The sequence below is a fragment of the Symphalangus syndactylus genome, chromosome 3 (genome assembly GCF_028878055.3).
Source record: "Symphalangus syndactylus isolate Jambi chromosome 3, NHGRI_mSymSyn1-v2.1_pri, whole genome shotgun sequence".
Classification (NCBI taxonomy): Eukaryota; Metazoa; Chordata; class Mammalia; order Primates; family Hylobatidae; genus Symphalangus; species Symphalangus syndactylus.
In genome coordinates, this window is record NC_072425.2 from 114,218,007 (window position 1) to 114,238,018 (window position 20,012).

The 20,012-nt window shown below is 33.6% G+C and overlaps 1 protein-coding gene across 13 annotated transcripts in view; it reads left to right on the forward strand.

Annotated features, from left to right (window-relative positions):
- The window catches only part of ELAPOR2 (endosome-lysosome associated apoptosis and autophagy regulator family member 2), a 276,913-nt gene that overhangs the window by 173,050 nt on the left and 83,851 nt on the right, over positions 1-20,012 (forward strand). For 5 of the 13 annotated variants that reach the window (XM_055272846.2, XM_063634940.1, XM_063634934.1 and 2 more), the window contains one exon: positions 8,532-11,246. The exons of the other annotated variants lie outside the window; for them this stretch is intronic. In XM_055272846.2, the coding sequence (XP_055128821.1) occupies positions 8,532-8,591 (60 nt within the window). In that variant the 3' untranslated portion in view covers positions 8,592-11,246. Of the gene's footprint in view, positions 1-8,531; positions 11,247-20,012 lie in introns of those variants that run through there. 13 annotated transcript variants of the gene reach the window in all.

Genomic DNA, 20,012 nt, shown 5'->3' on the forward strand with positions numbered 1-20,012 from the left:
TTTTCTAACATCCCTAACAATAGGGGTATTTTCCTAAACAGTTGAAGATCTCTTATGACTACTCCTAAGGTGTAAGTTATCATGTTTTTAGTGAGGAAGCAAGTTAGTGTCTGACTTCTACACAAGAAGTGCAGTCCTGTAGGTACACATGGTGCCTCTGGAAAGAAAGTGTTATTCACAGTTGTTGGGTACATGAAGGGGGATCTACATTGTGCAGGCAGCACAGGTTGACTGTGCCTGTAAGTGGCTTCTTTGCTGGCTAGTAAGCCTTAGGGTTTCCAATTCACCTCATATAATGATGTCTCCTTTTTGTCTTCAGGGAGACTGCTTGAGGGAAGTCAGCTCAACTTTTCCTGTTTGTCCACACTGCAAACTAGTGACTTTTGTTCACCTCATGAAATGACTAAATAATGGCTATGGCAATGAGATGTTGGTGTTACTCTGGGGCAGGGCCTGAGGCCATTTCCTGCTGTTTTGGATAAATTTCTCGGTTAGTTTAAGGGGAATGGCAAATGAAATGTGATGAGAGCATGTGGTGGGTATGGCAGACCCAGCAGTGAGTTAAATTAAAGGCCCTTGCCATGATTTGAGAGAGCCACATTAGAGCATTTTTCTACATAGGAAGGTGACAGGGTGACCCTAAAAAATCATATGATTCTTAATGTTCCTTATTTCTTCATACTTCTCAGGGTCTAAGCTGTCTCCTCCATTATCAGACTGTGTTGTTGTCTCTTTCCAGTGCTAAAAAACCAGCTTGTCCCATTTCAGCAACTATAATTTCACCTTATTTCTACCCATATCTATCTAGAACATTCATGTGCAAGAGGGACAAAGGCATTTTATAGAAACATATAGAGACTCAGTGTGCACTCCCCCCTTTGTCCATGTGGGCCATGGTAGGGGGACTTGGGGGGCACTGTACTCAACAAGTCATCATTATCTCTGTTATCTATAATCACGACAGCCAACAAAGCAACAATACAGGTGGTTAAACCAGAATTATATTTGAATCTCCTAGATCCCCTTCTGGGTGGGCTATCACTAGAAGTTGTACCCAGGAAGCCTGAGGTTACTGTTGGAATAAATAACACATCATGCCCTAGGTTGGTGAGGCAGAATCCAGGATGTTCAGAGAAGTGTAAATAACCTTACGTAGTGGTGTATATGTGTGTCTGTCTGTGTGTATGTATGTGTATGTGTGTTCTTCCTGATCATTATCTGTGAAGTGGCCAAAAGGAGATGATCCCTTTCCATGGGCAGCCATATTTGATGACCAAACTGCTGTATTAAGATGTGTGGATCAGGAGGGGATGAGGGAGATAGAGTCAGAAATCTTTTTGAGTCACTTTCTGAGAAGGTCTTATAATGCTCAATGATACCATATGTTTTTGGACAGTAGGAAATATGGAAGTTCCACTGAATACCTCTACTCTCAACTAATTTATGAGTAGCTTTTGTGATAAAAAGTGCCCTATTGTCAGATGGCAAATGGTCTTTAAAGCTACCAACTTTATACTTATTTGTTTCAAGGTTCACAATATATGGGTAGAGTTAGCTGATTAGACTGGAATAGCAACACCATACCCTGAACAGTTGTAAATAGTGGTGAGGCACCACCAATAGCCCAAAGAGATGGTCAAAGGTATTTTGTAATCAATTTGCCAGGGAAGAACTGGTCAACTTTTGGTATGAGTCCCAAGTCTGGCATCTGTGGTAACCTCTGCATAAGAAAAATAGAATCATTTCCCTTGTGCCCAGCCTATGATGGCAGATGCTTTGCCATGTTGGGTGAGATGATGGACCCTTGCACCATTTGTGACTGTCTGTCTTGTGTCGTCTCTATCAGGAGCTTGATTCAATTTCATCTTTTCATAAGAAGGATCCTTACTTGGGCGTCTACATGAGTGACACATATTTTAATCCAAAACTAAGATCTATTTTAGTGGTATCCAAAAAGGGTAACCTTGAAATGCCAGTCTTTAGTTTTCCAAGTGGCAGACAAAACAGCTAGCCATTGGCAATAGCTCGAGTCAGTAAGTCAGAAAAATATAATGAAGTTTATCAAGGGAGGTAATGTGTAGGTCTTGATAATGCCTTTGAGTTCTGTCCACTGAGCTGAGCAATTTTGTTGGTTTTCAGTTATTCATAGATGATTGAATATCTGTAGCAGCCAGTGGATACCACTGGGCTTCAGCTCAACCAAATCATCAGTGAACCAGGCCCAACATGTAGTAGAACCTTGATAAATCGAGGGTCCTATTGAGTCAGTGGTTTTGTTTTGAGCAGTGGAGTAGGGGATAAAGTTTCCCCCAAAGGGTATGCTGCCACATTTTCATGTGAGGCCTACATGCCACTGGGGCAAGACCAACTGCATTCTTGAATATATGCCATTCGTATTTGACAAGTGAGGCTTATTCGGCCTTTTCTACCTTGTTGAGCGACCGTAAATGGGACTATCAAGCTGTAGAGTCACAAGATCTGCGTGGGAATGAAATTTAATTTTTACCAGTTCAGTGACCAACTAATGACTATAGCTTGTAGCCATATCAAGAGGTAATGAGTCTAAAACCTCAAAGGGTACCTCTGTCTCCTTTTGCCAGAGTCTCCAATTGGCAAAATCATTAGTTATAGAGAATCGTGTCACAAAGTTGTCATGATTGTGAGGCCATAAAGGTAAAGAGTTTGCCCCAGCTTGCTGGACAGCTTTTAACATAGCCTGTTAGTTTGGGTCCAATTCAAAGGATACTATTTTGTAGGCTAGCTGATACAAAAGAACAAGTAGAATACTCAAATGAGGCCCAACACTGTCCCAATAGCAGAGTCAAGTAAAGTGCTGGGCTGTTTTTCCTTAACCGCTGGGTAGATTTAGCATTGTAAATCTGCTTACATAGTTCCAATGAACTTTATTAGGTAGCAGGTCCCTGAATGTTTTGGGGGTTTATCAACCACCTCTGCTAGTAGAAGTGTGATAACTCAAGCAGGGCTGTTGATATGGAGACTTCTGACTTGACACCAAAAGGACCTAATTTATATAGTGACTGTTTTGGGCATCAGAAGGTAAAGGAACTTGTATGAAACCCTGACTCACCATTTGCTGCAAATGGCAGAGTTGGGAACTCCTGGGGTATCCTACTGCCTACTGGCCCTTCTCTACATGTGGCTGTTCTTGGTCAAGGGATCTCCTTTAACATGTATGAGATGGGGAAGTACAAGCATATAACATCAAGTTCTACTGTATATTCATATGTAGAAGCAACAACACTATCTTGAATGGACATATAGAACCCCTCCAAAGGTCACATTATTTTCCCTTTTCTACTCTAAACCTTGCTCAAACCCCATTATTTGTATGCTCCTCTTTTCCCACAGGAGAGTAGGTATAATGGTGACTTGAGTGCCTACAACCAACAGAGTGGTAAATGTTTAAGAAACCCTCTCCGAGTTTTCCTAGCAGATTCAGATGGGTGTGAATCATCCAGTCCGTTTTGGTAACAGGAAAACTTTAGTCTCCTTTCTAATTACCTTTTTTCTTGAAGCAGCTGAAGTTGGGGTAGTTTAGGGGGGAGGCATTAAGACTGAAGAGAAAGAGAATCTTTGACAGTAGACAAGATGTTTGCATTCACTTTTATTTTTGACCAGCGTATCGGCTGCTAATGATCCAACCAACTTCCAATGTTTTTGGTCTACCCAAAGGCCAATGTTGAACAGCAAGGTTCTGTTTACTGACATCATTTATTTGAGCTTTGGGGACCCCTTAACTTAGAGGCCACTTTCATATAGCTTTTTCTCTGAGGCTGCAGGTTTTATGTCCTTTTGTTGACTTGTACTTGATTTGCATATTGGAGACATGTTTAAAGAATCTATCTTAATCCACAGTAATTCTTGCTATTGTTAATAACGTTTAATGTAATGCCTGGTTTTAACATAAAACTAGGGGAAATTTTCAGGTAGACCTGACCATACTAATTTATCTAGAGTCCTTTGGGTCAGTTTCTCATTCTCTAGTGAACTTCTTCCGCGTTGTAAACCCAATCTGTGACCATAAGAGTCCAAATATGAGTCAATGCTTCACTAAGTTTTCCTATGGGAATTAGTCTCAGGGAAAGCTCTCTGTATTGTAGTCAGGACCCACTTCAAAATCTCTGAGACCTTTTTACTGTCATCTATGAATATATCTAAAATTGGCGTGATAGATTGCAAGAGGTGTTGAGCCCAAAAATGGCCCAGCTGCTTGTCTTCTGAATTGCTTACTGAACAGTCATTGAGTCCTGCCAAATTATCTCTAAAGTGAGTCAGTCAAAATTTTCTTAATCTCTCAGGTTTCTTCCCATAAATGATTTCCATGTTTCCCTTTTAGTACTCCTTGTAGATGATGCATGTCTCTGTAATTTTTATCTAAAAGAGGGTGAAACCTCCTTTACCTACCAGGATGAATTTTAGTTGTACAGTCATACGGGATTGGTTCCAGGACCCCTAAGTATAGCAAAATTCAAGCATACTTAAATCCTGCAGTCACTCTGCAGAGCCTGCCTATGTGAAAAGTCAGCTCTCTATTAGGTGGCTTTTACCTCCCACAAATACTGTATTTTCAATCCAGGTTCAGTTTTGTAAAATCTGCGTATAAGTAGGCCTGTGCAGTTCAAACTTGTGGTGTTCAAAGGTCAACTGTAGTTCTTACCATGGGGGCATACCTAAGGCTGATTGCCTGGTGAATGAGGAAGTCTTTCAGGCTAGGGGATAATTAAAGCATCCAGGGCACTGTTGAGGCAGCTGAACTGTGAATTCTTTAACCCATTTCCCAGTCAGTACTCAACCAGCAGTCACCTCCCCAATTAGAGTATAAAAAAGTTTTCTTCCCTGAGAAGATTCAGGGTAGTGAATTTTGTTTTGAATAGCAATTTTAGAGTAATGATTTTTTTACTTAAAAAATGAAATTTTGAAATAGTACAGAAAAGTTGAAAGAATCATACAGTGTATAGTCATCTACCCATCATCAAAATTTTGTTATATTTGTATTATTACATATCTGTCCCTCCATCCTTTCATCAACCCATATTCTTTTCTGTTGTTCGGTTTCAAAGTAAATTGCAGACTTCAATACACTTCGCCCCAAAACACTTCAGGGAACATATCATTGGTGATAATTCAATACTTTAAGTTTGTTTTAAGTGAAAGGCACACATTACAAATATACAATTTAATGAATTTTGAGAAATGAATATACATCTATAACCCCCAATTCCTATCAAGATATAGAACACTAGTTCACCCCTGAGAGTAACATGTATTTTTGCATGCAGTCAATCCCACATCTCCCAAAGGAAACTACTGTAATGATCTTTTTAAACCATAGGTTAGTGTTATCTGTTATAGAACTTCATATAAGTGTAATCACACAGTATCTGTAGTATTTTGTGTACATTTTATTTTACTCAGAAAGATGTTTTTGAGATTCATTCGCCTCGTGTTAACAAATGTAGATTCCTTTGTATTCCAGAGTAGTATTCTATTGTGTAGATATACCAAAATTTGTTTATCCAGTCTGTTGATTGATACCTGTGCTATTTCCAGTGTTTGACAATGCATAAAGCTGCTATAAATATCATTGCACATATCTTATTGTGTGTCTATTTTTAAAAGTTTGTTATAATGATTTCAGAGAGCAAAAAATGTTTATGTTCATTAACTATTATGTCATGTAGGGTTTGCTTTATCTTAGATATGTTCATTCATGTTCTAAAGGCCATACCTTATTTGATATTTCCCTAGCACTGCACTACAATTCTCGGGTTTATATATAGATTTATTTTTCTTGACTTTTCTCAGCAATTAAAACTAAATCAATTTTTATGTGTTTCTTTTATTTATTTCACTACCATTTATGGGACATTGTAAGACACTTTGCTAAGTTTGGGTGTTATGTCAAATTAGACAGAATTTCTCAACTCACACACCAACTAGAATATTAGGAGAGGACACATATCTCTCTCTCTCACACACAGACACACACACACACACAGACAAACACACACACACACCCCTTTCAAACGATCATCCAGTATGTCAAGAACAAGAGTAGGGTCTCTTGCAGCATTGGGGAGAAGGGAGTGCAGTAGGGTAGATAGTGACAAGATGAGGAAAACCTTCTGGGGGAAGTTGGCTTTGGAGTAGATTCTTGAGTTTAGAGCTGAAAAAGATCATCCTGTTTGGAACCCTTGTCTAATACATGAGTAAACAGACCTTGCGAGGTTCACTTATTTGTCCAAAGGGGTTAGATAGGAATTAGAAGCCATGTCTCCCAAGTTCCAATCCAGTGTTTTTCCTTCTCCAATGTGGTATTTCAGTAGATTTTTATAACCATTGATTGACAACCTACCAAGTGGTAGGACTTGGGTCATATCTTAGGAATTAAACAATGAATGAGATATAGAGTTCCTGCCATTAGGAAGTCCCAGTCAGTTAGTGTCACTACCTACCTAATTATATACACATGCATGTGTGTATATATCCCACCATTTCAGCAATAGGAGCACAATCCCATGCGAATGCAGAGGACATGGCTATTAAAGCCCTATTATCTCAACATAATTTTATAAAGGATTTTCAGTGTTTTACTTTAAATATTACTTTGAAGATAACCAACAGGTCTCTGCCTTCCCTCCCCACACACCATGTTGAATCAAATTTTCTCAAGCAAAGGCTGCAGAAATCTCATGTTTTCTTTTGAGTTTATGGCTGATACCCTAGAGCTCTTTCCTTTAATATCCTATGAGCTCCTTGAGGGAAGACATCTTGCTGTACTCATTTTTGTATCCCTAAACTCTAGTCATGGTCCTGCAACAGAGACGGTGCTTAACAAATATTTCAACTGCTAATGGTTATTCTAAAAAATTGTTAAGGCTGTTAAACATGAGACCTCAGGCCAGTTCTCACAGAGCCAGTCAGCAGGAGCACTGAGGAGATCTACAGTCTACTCTTCCAGAGGCTTGTCCGCTCAGCAGAGGCAGGGAAAAAGTGATATGTTGGTGTGTATGCTGTGATGTTTTTCTATAACCCTGTCCCTGTAGCCCTAAAGCTCTTGGATTTATCCACCCCAATGAAAGCAAACACAAAAGCAAACTTACCCTTCCTGACAGCTACTCAATGTCAACTTCCTATTATCTTCTTATGTCACTATTCTACTTTAGACATACATCTATTTGCATGTGAGACTGATTGGCCTCCTATTTCATTTATTTTAAAAAATAATCATAGTTCTCTTCATTTTTATTCTCTTTATTAGCATAGTCTCCCTATCTGATTCCAGCAGCCTTCAGAAAGCTTTCTCTAACAATTAAAATGTTGGAAGGAGCCTGGGCAACATGGCAAAATGTTGTCTCTACAAAGAAATATAAAAATTAGGTGGTTGGGCGCAGTGGCTCATGCCTGTAATCCCAGCACTTTGGGAGGCCGAGGCGGGCAGATCACGAGGACAGGAGTTCGAGACCAGCCTGGCCAACATAGTGAAACCCTGTCTCTATTAAAAATACAAAAAATTATCTGGGTGTGGTGGCAGGTGCCTATAATCCAAGCTACTCAGGAGGGTGAGGCAGGATAATTGGTTGAACCCGGGAGGCAGAGGTTGCAGTGAGCCAAGATTGCACCATTGTACTCCAGCCTGGGCAACAAGAGTGAAACTCTGACTCAAAAAAAAAAAAAAAAAAATGGCGTGCTTGCTCACATCTGTGGTCCTAGCTACTCGGGAGACTGAGGTGGGAGGATCACTTGAGCCTGGGAGGCAGAGGTGGCAGTGAGCTGAGATTGCACCACTGCACTCCAGCTTAGGTGACAGAGAAAGACCCTGTCTCAAAAATACAATAAAAGGTTGGAAGAAATCCCATCTCCTGTTTCTCCTTTCCTCATTAAAGAAAACTAATTTATTTTAATAGTCTGCCTTTTGAATGCTTTATATAATGCCAGCAATGATACATTTGAGTGAAAATTTTGACCTATTATCAAAGATAACTTGTTTAATATCTTTAATAGGCATATACCTAAAAGATTTTCCTAAAACATATTAGTGAACTCAACTGATCTAGTGTCTTATTGGCATTCTACTTATTTATTTCTGCTGTCCTTTTTCTTATTATTCAGCCTGTATTATCTTGAAAATATTTAGTCAGTTCTGTTTTGCCCGCAATTAGCATGGCTAGGTCATTGATTTCAGCACTCAGGTCAGGTATGCCCTCCGGAAGAGTCTCAGTGGTTTCTTTGCAGGGATCATAGCTACGTCTTTTGGCATCTATTGCAATCATGGGTTTGCTTCTATTTTGAATTTGTCTGTCTTATCTCTTGGACATCAAAAGTGCCCTTCAGGGTAGGCATGCTACTTGTTTTATATCTGCCACCCAATTTTAACTGTAAAATCCTAATCACAAGTGGCAACTAGATAGATTAAAATGATTTCTGGAACTTTCCTTCAGGACATGTAAGATCCTAAAATCTTACGAGAATTTCAGTGAGTTGATTTTGTCTTTAATATTTTTTCTTAGGAAAAAGAAGACCATTTTGAATCTGTTCAACTGAAAACCTCAAGATCCCCAAATATATGAAGAGACAGTGCTGTAGCCTTGAGACTAATGAACAAAGAAACCTGCTCTAGTTTTACAGGACCATATTTTAGGGTCTGTCCTCATACCTGTCACATTGGTGATCTCACAGAGGAGGGCCATGCCGCTGAAAAGGGAAAGAGATTGAAACATTTGATTGCCTTATCACATGGTCAAGTACCTTGCCAAATAAAGGAAAGCAAATGATTTGGGTCTCAACTGAAGATGAAGCTCAACTCAGGAAGAGATTTATCTGTATATACACATAACTGAAAACCAAGTTTAAGCCCACCAATGCACTGCTGATGCATGCCATATAATTAATGGGTAACTTTTATTCTTTATAATGTCTATATAACAAGTGTGATTTGGAGGGCACATGTGAGCATATGCATTATGATCCAATTTATGTTTTTTCTTTGTTTATATTTTGGGGGAAATTAAAAATTTTTTAAGATATATTTTTCCCATTATTTATTTTCCTGACCTTAAAACAGCTTTTCTACTAAAAAATGGTGAGCAATGAAGACAATAAATTTTTCATTTTTCCATAGGGTATCTTCTCTTGATTTAAATTTCAGGAAGGGTTAGCATGTGCTCGGGTTATCTAGATTTATAATTGCCTTTGAAATTCCATCATTGTTGGAACTGGTAAGAAGGGCTTGACTGAAAGTTTGAAGGAATCTAAAAAACAAAAAAGTAAGAAAGGTAATGAGAAGCCCTAATTCTCCATTAATGCAAACTAGCTGCTAGTATCGTAGAAGTCAAATGACTTAAAACAGTTTATGTAGTACTCGAAGTATAATTAAAGTAAATAGGAAAGCTTGTCAATCAAATCACTGGCAAAATCATGAAGAAGAAAGTGAGATGGTTTGTCTGTAAGTACAGATGACTGTATGAAATACTGGGGTAATTTCATGGTCTCCAGAATATGTCAGTGGGACTTTTGCTCTTTGTCAAGCACCAGAGGTTATATGGTTATTTTTCTGCTACAAGACTTTGAGGATGATGACTTTCTTAGAAATTTAAAAAAAAATAATCCAATAAGGCAGGAATTCAGTTTTGAAAAATTACATATAATTGTATTCATAATAAGAATGTGGTTATTCCATAAGCAGTTATGAAAGAATTATTGTTCTTATTCAAAAGTGATCCAGATAATTGTGATTTTTCTATGGTGGGCTACTGGTGTTAGCATGACTTGGATATTATTTGTTGAAGGAAGTATGAATGAAGTTGGATTTGACCAATTTTGTGTAAACCTTAATTGATTTAAAACTGAGAAAGAGGGGGGTTTCCTGGCCATTGCTGATCTAAGGTGCTCTTATTTGTTTCCAATAAACAGTAATCTTTATAGACCTTAATGCAGATTTTAAAAAATAGTTGTGATTGGCTGAGAGAGGCAGGGCATATATGTAGGGAAATGATTTGCCCCAAGCATTTCAATGAAGTATGACTTGTAACTTTTGTGTCTGAAGGTGGTGTCTTTATTTTTGTGGAAAATGGGAGAAAAATGAATAATTGTGTTTATTTGGCTGATTGGTAATACACTAGACCATTCTGTTATTATTGAATGAATGTTTTGTGTATATCTCTGCTGTTGCACATATGAATATAGGTGAGGTTGTCGTTGTTTGCTGTGATTCAGGGAGGGTGTCACTTTGCATAAACCTTTTTTTTGCATTTAATTTCTTGAATGTTCTTATAAAGAAGACATTATGTTGGCATTCTTCATTTTGATCCTGCCAACAGAGTGCTTATGAGCATTTCCGCATTTTGATCAAAATTTAAACAGAAGAGTGAAAATACATTTGAAATGAACCCTTTCAGAGGAACCCTGGCAAAGCTGTATAGACTGGACAGAGTGAGAAAGCTTCCACAGTCACCTGTCACCTTTCTCCTCATCTTCCACTGTGTTCAATATGTATGTTCCAAGCCATAGAGATAATTGGGATTTGCTCCCAGGTAGCTTCTTTCTTCTCCTGTCACTGGGCTAAAATCTCTGACATGTCAAAAATGCCTTAAATTTTAATGAACTCTCTGAAAATGTAGTTGATATTGGAGAATTTATTTTATTTCTAATTTTAGATATTAAATATATTTTGTCAACACAGTCCCATCTTTGGGAAGGAGCTGATTTTTTCCTTTGGATTCCAGTGGTTTGTCATTTTATTTCAAGCACTGAAGAAGTATGACAGAAAGAATATTATGGGGAAAATATTATACCAATCCTGGCTATAAAATTCCCTTTAGTTTTATGCCTGGCCTTTGCAAAGCTCAGTGAAATGTTGAAAGGAATAAACAAATTAATCATGTTTCTGTGACTTTTAATTGACACTTGTTCCTTTTCCCCCCAAAGTGGTAGAAGAAGTTATTTGTTATTTTTCTAAAAGGCACAATTTTGAAGCCTTAACTACTTCATTAAGTCAACTGTTGCCTATAACATCTCTTAGCACTCGTCAAAACGTATTTAAATCAATTTTCCAATGGATGAGAACATGTCTTCTGTGGATAAATTATATTATGTCATTTAACAACATTGAGCATTTTGATATGTGTTCACTGAATTAAAAAACCTGAATCTCATTATTGTTGACTTTTCCCCTCTTTAGTTACTAGTAATCACATCATTTCTAGGATTAAAAATAATTCATAGTATTTTTGTGTAGATGTCTGTCCTTATTTTCTTCCCAAAGAAAAAAGGTTGTTTAAATTGATTATGTGGAAGAATTGCTTGGGTCCAGTCTTTAGCGTCTGGGGTCTCCAGGTCCCCAGGTGGGTCATGATTGACTGCTTCCTCAAGACCCATCTTGCCAACTCTCATTTGATGCCTGTCAATAGAACTACTTCCTGCGGCACATGTGATTTCTAATGGGAGGCTAATGTGTACATAATTTCTCTCTTCCTCATAGAAATAAATTTCTCTGGGGGTTGCTGTGGGAAGATGACTTCATTAGCCATGTTTAAAGTGAGTGTACTGCTCACATTTATCTTTGTACACTAAGAGTATGTAGAGTTGATCTTCAGAGAAACTAAACCTCCCTCATATCTATTTATAGTAATCATGAATATGATTGCAGTTGACAGGCCCAACTCCTAAACTAAGTTTGCCACAAAGAAAATGTCCTTAGAGGAGTAAACTTTTAGAAATCTCAACACCCAACTCATTCCTTGGAAGCTAAAATGGAATTTACCTTCATACTAACTGGCTACAGATTATTCTTTTGCTGGATTTTACTTTTATTTTAACATTTTTACATGAGTTCCTTTTAGAATCATAAATGAAAGAAGTAAAACTTTAAGATGGGAATGAATAATTGAAAAGAGAATTATATTTACTATTATAATTGATATTATTCGCTATTATGATTACACTTGTCTAGATCAGATCCCAGCAAACATTTTTTCTGTAAAGGGTCAGATGGTACATATTTTTGGCTTTGCAGGGCATGTGGGCTCTATTGCATTTACTCAACTCTGCCATTGTAGTATGAAAGCAACCACATACAAAATGTAAATGGATGGGCGTGGCTGCATTCCAATAAAACTTTATTTATGGACACTGAAATTTGAGTTTCATTTAAATTTCATGTGTCATGAAATCTTTTGATGTCTTTCTAACTATTTAAAAATGTAAAAGCCTTCTTAGCTCTCAGGTCCTACACAAACAGGTGATGGGCTAGGATTTGGCCTAATGGTTATGGTTTGCTGACCCCTGGTTTAGATCACTGTAATCTACCACAGACTATTCAGAAGAATCTGTTTGCACACAGGTTCTTTTCCCTTTAGAAGCTTAGCACCTAAAAAGTTTGTCAAGTCTTCAGAGTTGTTCAACAAGAAAATAACTCATCACATGCACTTGATGATTTAATCACTTACCCAATACAAAGTCAGATACTCTCCTGAGTTGCAAAGGATAAAATTAAAGCCAGTGAATTGGTTAAAAGTAAATTAGCAAGATTGATTTAAAAGCCTTTTCTCATTGGGGTTTAGATAATATTCATTGCTAAAGTAACTGAATTTGGAGATACTCAGTCTTAAATACAGATTCATTTAAAGTAACCATATGGAAGTAGGGAATGTTGATGCATAAAAGTAGCTTCAGCATAGGTTTTCCAGCCCCAGCACTGAAGAGAGTCTCTTCGTCTGTTTGCATTTGTTTAGTCAGGGCACACCTCAATCCTTATACATTTGCCAACAATCCTATTTTAAGACTGATTAAGCTGCAAAAGACACTTAGAATTCCTTTAGTGACTGGTGCTTCCAGAAACAGATCAATTTCCTTGAACAAATGGTCCCAGTAAGGCTTTTAATTTGCTGAAATTTTCTTCATCTTATTAATGATGCGTGTGGATATTGGTAAATTTGGCTTAGAGGGGCAATGTTTTCTTTATCTTAGATGACTGATTTCAGATTACCTTTGATTGCTTTTCAAATAAAAGCATTAAACCAGTGGGAATTATGCACATCTAAACCTATCACAGAGCAGGAGTGATAATTTCCTTGTTCATAGGCTTCGCCTTTGTAGAGCTGTGGTTATAATCCATGCTGGTGTTCCATCTTCCTGGCACCTCACTTTTCTTGGCTTCTCCGTGCTCACAGTGCTCGACTAAAGAGCTCTGGGGCCCAAAGCTATCATGGTGGGTGGGTGAATAAAGCAAGGATTGCTGAGAGAAAGTGCAGAACTAAAGACTGTGAAGGTACACTGGCTAAATTACCTCCTTTCTCAACCACTCTCTTAATCTCTCCTATGTGTGGTCTACAAGCCAGCTGGCCTCACAGTTTAAAAATAAGGACCATTTTATTTTACTCTGATAAACATGAGCAGGCTGGAAGATCTAATATTTAAACTGGAGAGGATAATGGAGCACCTCAGAAGCTGTAAACACTCAAAAATACCATAGAAAATCAAGCATGTAGTAAGGTTTTGATCTTTTTTAAGTTTCTTGTTAACTTACAAAAAACAATCGCATATAGTTATGGGGTACAATGTGATGTTTTGATACATGTATACATTTTGGAATGATCAAAGCAGGCTAATTAGTTTACCCATCACCTCAAATGTTTGTCATTTTTGGTGGTGAGAATCATTAAAATCTCTTTTACCCATTTTGAAATATATAATACATTATTATTAACTATACTGTAGTCACCGTGCTGTGCAATAGAATATCAGAACTTCTATCTAACTGAAACTTTCTACTTGTTGACCAATTTCTCTCCTTTCTGGTTCACCCCCACTTTAGCCTGTGGGGACAACCATTCTACTCCCTGCCTCTATAAGTCTGACTATTTTAGATTTCACATATAAGTGAAATCTATGGTATTTGTCTCTTTTTGCTTGCCTTATTTCACTTAACATAATGTTGTAGGTGTATCCATGTTGTCACAAATGATAGAATTTTCCGTTTTTTAAAACAGGCTGAATAGTATTTCATTTGTGTGTGTGTGCGCATATATATCACATTTTAAAAATCCATTTATCCATTGATGGACACTTAGGTTGTTTACATATTGTGGCTATTGTGCATAGTGCTGCAATAAACATGGAAGTGCAAATATCTCTTTGACATACTGATTTCATTTCCTTTGGGCATATACCCAGTGTGGGACTGCTGGATTATATGGTAATTCTAATTTTCATTTTTTGAGGAACTGCCATACTGTTTTCCAAAATGGCTATACTAATTTACAATACTACCAAAGTTCCCCTTTTCTTCACATCCTTACCAACCCTTCTCTTTCATCTTTTTGCTAATAGCCAAGCCAACAGGTGTGAGGTGATATTTCATTGTGATTTTAATTTGCATTTCTCTTATAATTTGAGATATTGAATATATTGGCCATTTGTATGTCTTCTTTTGAGAAATGTCTATTCAAATCCTTTGTCCATTCTGTAATAGGGTTATTTTCTTCTTGAGTAGTTTGAATTGCTTGCATATTTTGGATGTTAACCTCTATTCAATGAATAATTTGGAAATATTTGCTTCTAATCTGTGGTTTATCTCTTCATTGTATTGTTACCTTTGCTGTGGAGAAACTTTTAATTTGATGCAATACAATTTGTCTATTTTTACTTTCATTGCCTATATTTTTGGGATTATATCCAAGAAATCACTGCTCAGACCAGTGTCAAGGAGCTTTCCCCCCATGCTTTCTTCTAGTAGTTTTACAGTTTCAGGTCTTAAATTTATGTCTGTTATCTATTTTAAGTTGATTCTTGTATAAGAGGTGAGATAAGAACCTAATTTCATTTTTCTGCATGTGGAGATCCAGGTTTCCCTATACCATTTATTGAAGTGACTGTCCTTTCCTCATGGTGTGTTATTGGCACATTTGTTGAAAAGTAAAAGACCGGAGGTGTGTGATCTTATTTCTGTTAATAGTCTCTCTATATTAATCCATTGGTCCATGTGTCTGTTTTTATGCCAATACTATGCCATTTTGATTACTATAGCTTTGTGTTATATTTTGAAATCGTGTAGAGTGATTACTCCAACTTTGTTCTTTTTGGTCAAGATTTCTTTGGTCTTTCAGTCTTTTGTGGTTTCATACAAATTTTAGAATTTTTTTTCTATTTCTATGAAGAATGACATTGGAATTTTAGTGGGGATTGCATCAAATCTGTAAATCACTTTGGGTAGTATGAACATTTTAACAATATTTTTACAATCCATGAATACAGAACATCTTTCCATTTATTTGTGCCATCCTCAATTTTTTTCATCAGTGTTCTATAGTTTTCAGTATGAACATCCTTTGCTTCTTTGGCTAAATTTACTCCTAAGTATTTCACATTTTTCATGCTATTATAAATGGAATTATTTTCTTAATTTCTTTTTTAGATAGTTCATTATTAGTATATAGAAACACTACTGATTTTTGTAAGTTGATTTTGTATCCTGCAACTTCACTGAATTCATTTATCAGTTCTAACAGTTTTTTTGGTGGAGTCTTTAGGATTTTCTATATGTAAGATCATTTCATCTGCAAATAGAGATGCTTTCACTTCATCCTTTCCCGTTTAGATGCCTTTTCTTTCTTTTGCATAATTGCTCTGACTAGCATTTTCCAGTACTATGTTGAACAGAAGTGTTGAGAGTGGGCATCTTTGTCTGTTTCCTCATCACAAAGAAAAAGCCTTTTACTTTTTCATTGCTGAGTATGATGTTAGCTGTGAGCTTGTCATACATGGCTTTTATTGTGTTGAGGAACATTTTTTAAATCTCTAATTTTTTTCCAGCATCTGTTGAGATGATCATATGGTTTTTGTCCTTTATTCTGTTAATATAGGGAATCACATTTATTGATTTGCATACTTTAAGCCATTCTTGCATTCCAGGGATAAATTCTACTTGATCATAGTGAAATATCTTTTTAATATATTGTCAAATATGGTTTGCTAGTATTTTGTTGAGTATTTTTGCATGTATGTTCATGAATGATACTGGCCTGTAGTTTTCCTTTTTTTGTAATGTCCTTCTCCAGCTTTAGTATCAGGATAATGCTGGCTTTATAGTATAGAGTTTGGAAATATTCCCTCCTGTTCTGTTTTCTTGTAAGAGTTTGAGAAAGAACTCACACTTAATTCTTTAAATGTTTGGTAGAATTCAGTTGTGAAACCATCTGGTTCTGGACTTTTCTTTGATGATAGATTTTAAATTACTGGTTCAATCTCTTTACTCATTATTGGTCTGTTTGGATTTCAAATTTCTTTGTGATATAGTCTTCGAAGGTTATATGTTTCTAGGAATTTATTCATTTCTTCTAGATTGTTCAGTTTGTTCATGTCTAATTGTTCATAGTAGTCTCTTAAGATCCACTGTATTCTGTGTTACCAGTTTTAAGGTTTCCTCTTTTATTTCTGATTTTATTTATTTGAGTCTTATCTATTTTTTCTTAGCCTAAGTAAGGGTTTGTCAATTTTGTTTAGCTTTCCTAAATTTTTTCTACTGTTTTTCTAGTCTCTATTTCATTTATTTCTTCTCGATATTAGTTATTTTCTTCCTTCTGCTAACTTTGGGCTTAGGGTTTTTTTTGTTTTGTTTCGTTTTGTTTTGTTTTTAAGTTCCTTGAAGTGTAACATGGTTGTTTATTTGAGATCTTTTTTCTTTTTTGATGTGGGTGTTCATTGTTACAAAATTCCCTCTTAAAACTGCTTTTGCTGCATCCCTTACATTTTGGTATATTGTGTTTCCATATTTGTTTGTCTCAAGATATATTTTTATTTCTTTATTATTATTATTTTTGAAATAGAGTCTCACTCTGTCATCCAGGCTGGAGTGCAGTGGTGCAGTCTCAGCTCACTACAACCCCACCCCCTGGGCTCAAGCAATCCTTCCACTTCAGCCTCCCAAGTAGCTGGGACCACAGATGCACACCATCACATCCAGCTGTTTTTGTATTTTTTGTAGACATGGGGTTTCACCACGTAGCCCAGGCTGGTCTCGAACTCCTGAGCTCAAGCTATCTGCTTGCTTCAGGCTCCCAAAGTGCTAGAATTACAGTCATGAGCCACTGTGTTGGGCCTCTAGGTATTTTTTAATTTCCCTTTTAAATGCTTCTTTGACCCAATAATTGTTCAGGAGCATATTGTTTAATTTCCACATATTTGTTACATTTCTGTGATTCTTCCTGTTATTGATTGTTAGTTCCATACTATTTTTGTGAGAAAAGATACTTGAAGTATCCTTTGTCAAGACACGTTTTTTGGCCTAATATATGATCTAGCCTAGAATATGACCTGTAAGATTGGTGTTCCACGTGCACTTGGTAAGAATGTATATTCTGTTGCTGTTGGATGAAGTGTTCTGTATATGTCTTTTCAGTCCATTTGGTCTAAAGTGTAGTTCAAGTCCAGTGTTTCCTTATTGATTTTTTTTTGGATTACCTGTTTGATATTGAAAGTGTGGTATTGACATCTCCTACTATTATTGTGTTGCAATCTATGTCTCCCTTTAGATCTCTTAATGTTTGCTTTATATATATATTTATATAAATATAAATATATAAATATACATAAATATATATAAATATATATAAATATATATAGAAAGATATATAAATATATATATAAATATATATAAATATATATACATATATAAATATATGTAAATATATATACATACATACATATATAAATATATATAAATATATACATATATAAATATATATAAATATATATAACTATAAATATATATAAATATATATAACTATAAATATATATAAATATATAAATATAAATACATAAATATATAAATATAAATATATAAATATATAAGTATATATAAATATATAAATGTATAAATATATAAATATATAAATATATATAAATATATAAATGTATAAATATATATAAATCTATAAATATAAATATATATAAATATATAAATATATATAAATATATAAATATATATATAAATATATAAATATATATATATAAATATATAAATATATATATAAATATATATATAAATATATAAATATATATATAAATATATAAATATATAAATATATATATAAATATATAAATATATAAATATATATAAATATATATAAATATATATAAATATATAAATATATATAAATATATATAAATATATAAATATATAAATATATAAATATATAAAAATATATAAATATATATAAATATATAAATATATAAAAATATATATAAATATATAAATATATAAAAATATATATAAATATATAAATATATAAAAATATATATAAATATATCAAAATATAAAAATATATATAAATATATAAATAAATATAAATATGTATAAATATATAAATATGTATAAATATATATAAATATATAAATATGTATAAATATATATAAATATATAAATATGTATAAATATATAAATATATATAAATATAAATATATAAATATATAAATATGTATAAATATATATAAATATATATATAAATATAAATATATAAATATATATAAATATAAATATATAAATATATAAATATAAATATATAAATATATAAATATAAATATATAAATATATATATAAATATAAATATATAAATATATATATAAATATATAAATATATATATAAATATATAAATATATATATAAATATATAAATATATATAAATATAAATATATAAATATATAAATATATATAAATATAAATATATAAATATATAAATATATATAAATATAAATATATAAATATATATAAATATAAATATATAAATATATAAAGATATATAAATATATAAATATATATAAATGTATGTAAATATAAATATATATATAAATATAAATATATATAAATATGTATAAATATATAAATATATATAAGTATATAAATATATAAATATGTAAATATATAAATATATAAATATATAAATATATAAATAAATATATAAATATAGATATAAATATATAAATATATAAATAAATATATAAATATAGATATAAATATATATAAATAAATATATAAATATATATATAAATATATATAAATAAATATATAAATATATATAAATATATAAATATATATGTAAATATATAAATATATATAAATATATAAATATATATATAAATATATAAATATATATAAATATATATATAAATATATAAATATATATAAATATATATATAAATATATAAATATATATATTTAGGTGCTCTGATGTTGGGTGCATATATAATTGTTATATCCTCTTGATGAATTTACACCTTCATCAATATATAATGACCTTCTTTGTCTCTTTTTCCAATTTTTAACCTAAAGTTCATTTTGTCTGAAATAAGTATAGCTACCACTGCTCTCTTTTTGTTTCCATTTATTTGGAATATCTTTTTCCATTCCTTCATTTTCAAGTTATGAGTATTCTTTTAAGGTGAAGTGAATTTCTTGTGGGCAGCATGTACTTGGGTTTTATTTTTTTTTTTAATCCATTCGGCCACTCTATGCCGTTTTATTGGAGAATTTAATCCATTTCCATTCAAAGTAATTACTGATAGATAACAACTTACTAGTACCATTTTGTTCATTGTTTTGTAGGTTCTTTGTTCCTTTCATCCTCTATTACTTTATTCCCTTGTGATTTGAGGACTTTTATAATGGTATGCTTTGGATCCTTTCTTTTGGCTTCGTGTATCTATTAGAGACTTTTGCTTTGTGGTTACCCTGAGGGTTTTATAAAACATCTTATAATGGCGCATTTTAAGCTGATAACATATAAATTTGATTGTATACACTTTTACTTCCCTTTCTACCAACTTTTATGCTTTTGATATCATAAACTGCATTTTTAAAAAGTTTTTATCTTTAACAAATTATTGTGGCTTTAGTTATTTTTAATAGTTTTGCCTTTTAATTTTTATACTAGAGATGTAATTGTTTACCCACCATTATTACAGTATTAGAGGGTTTTGAATTTTACAATGGACTTAT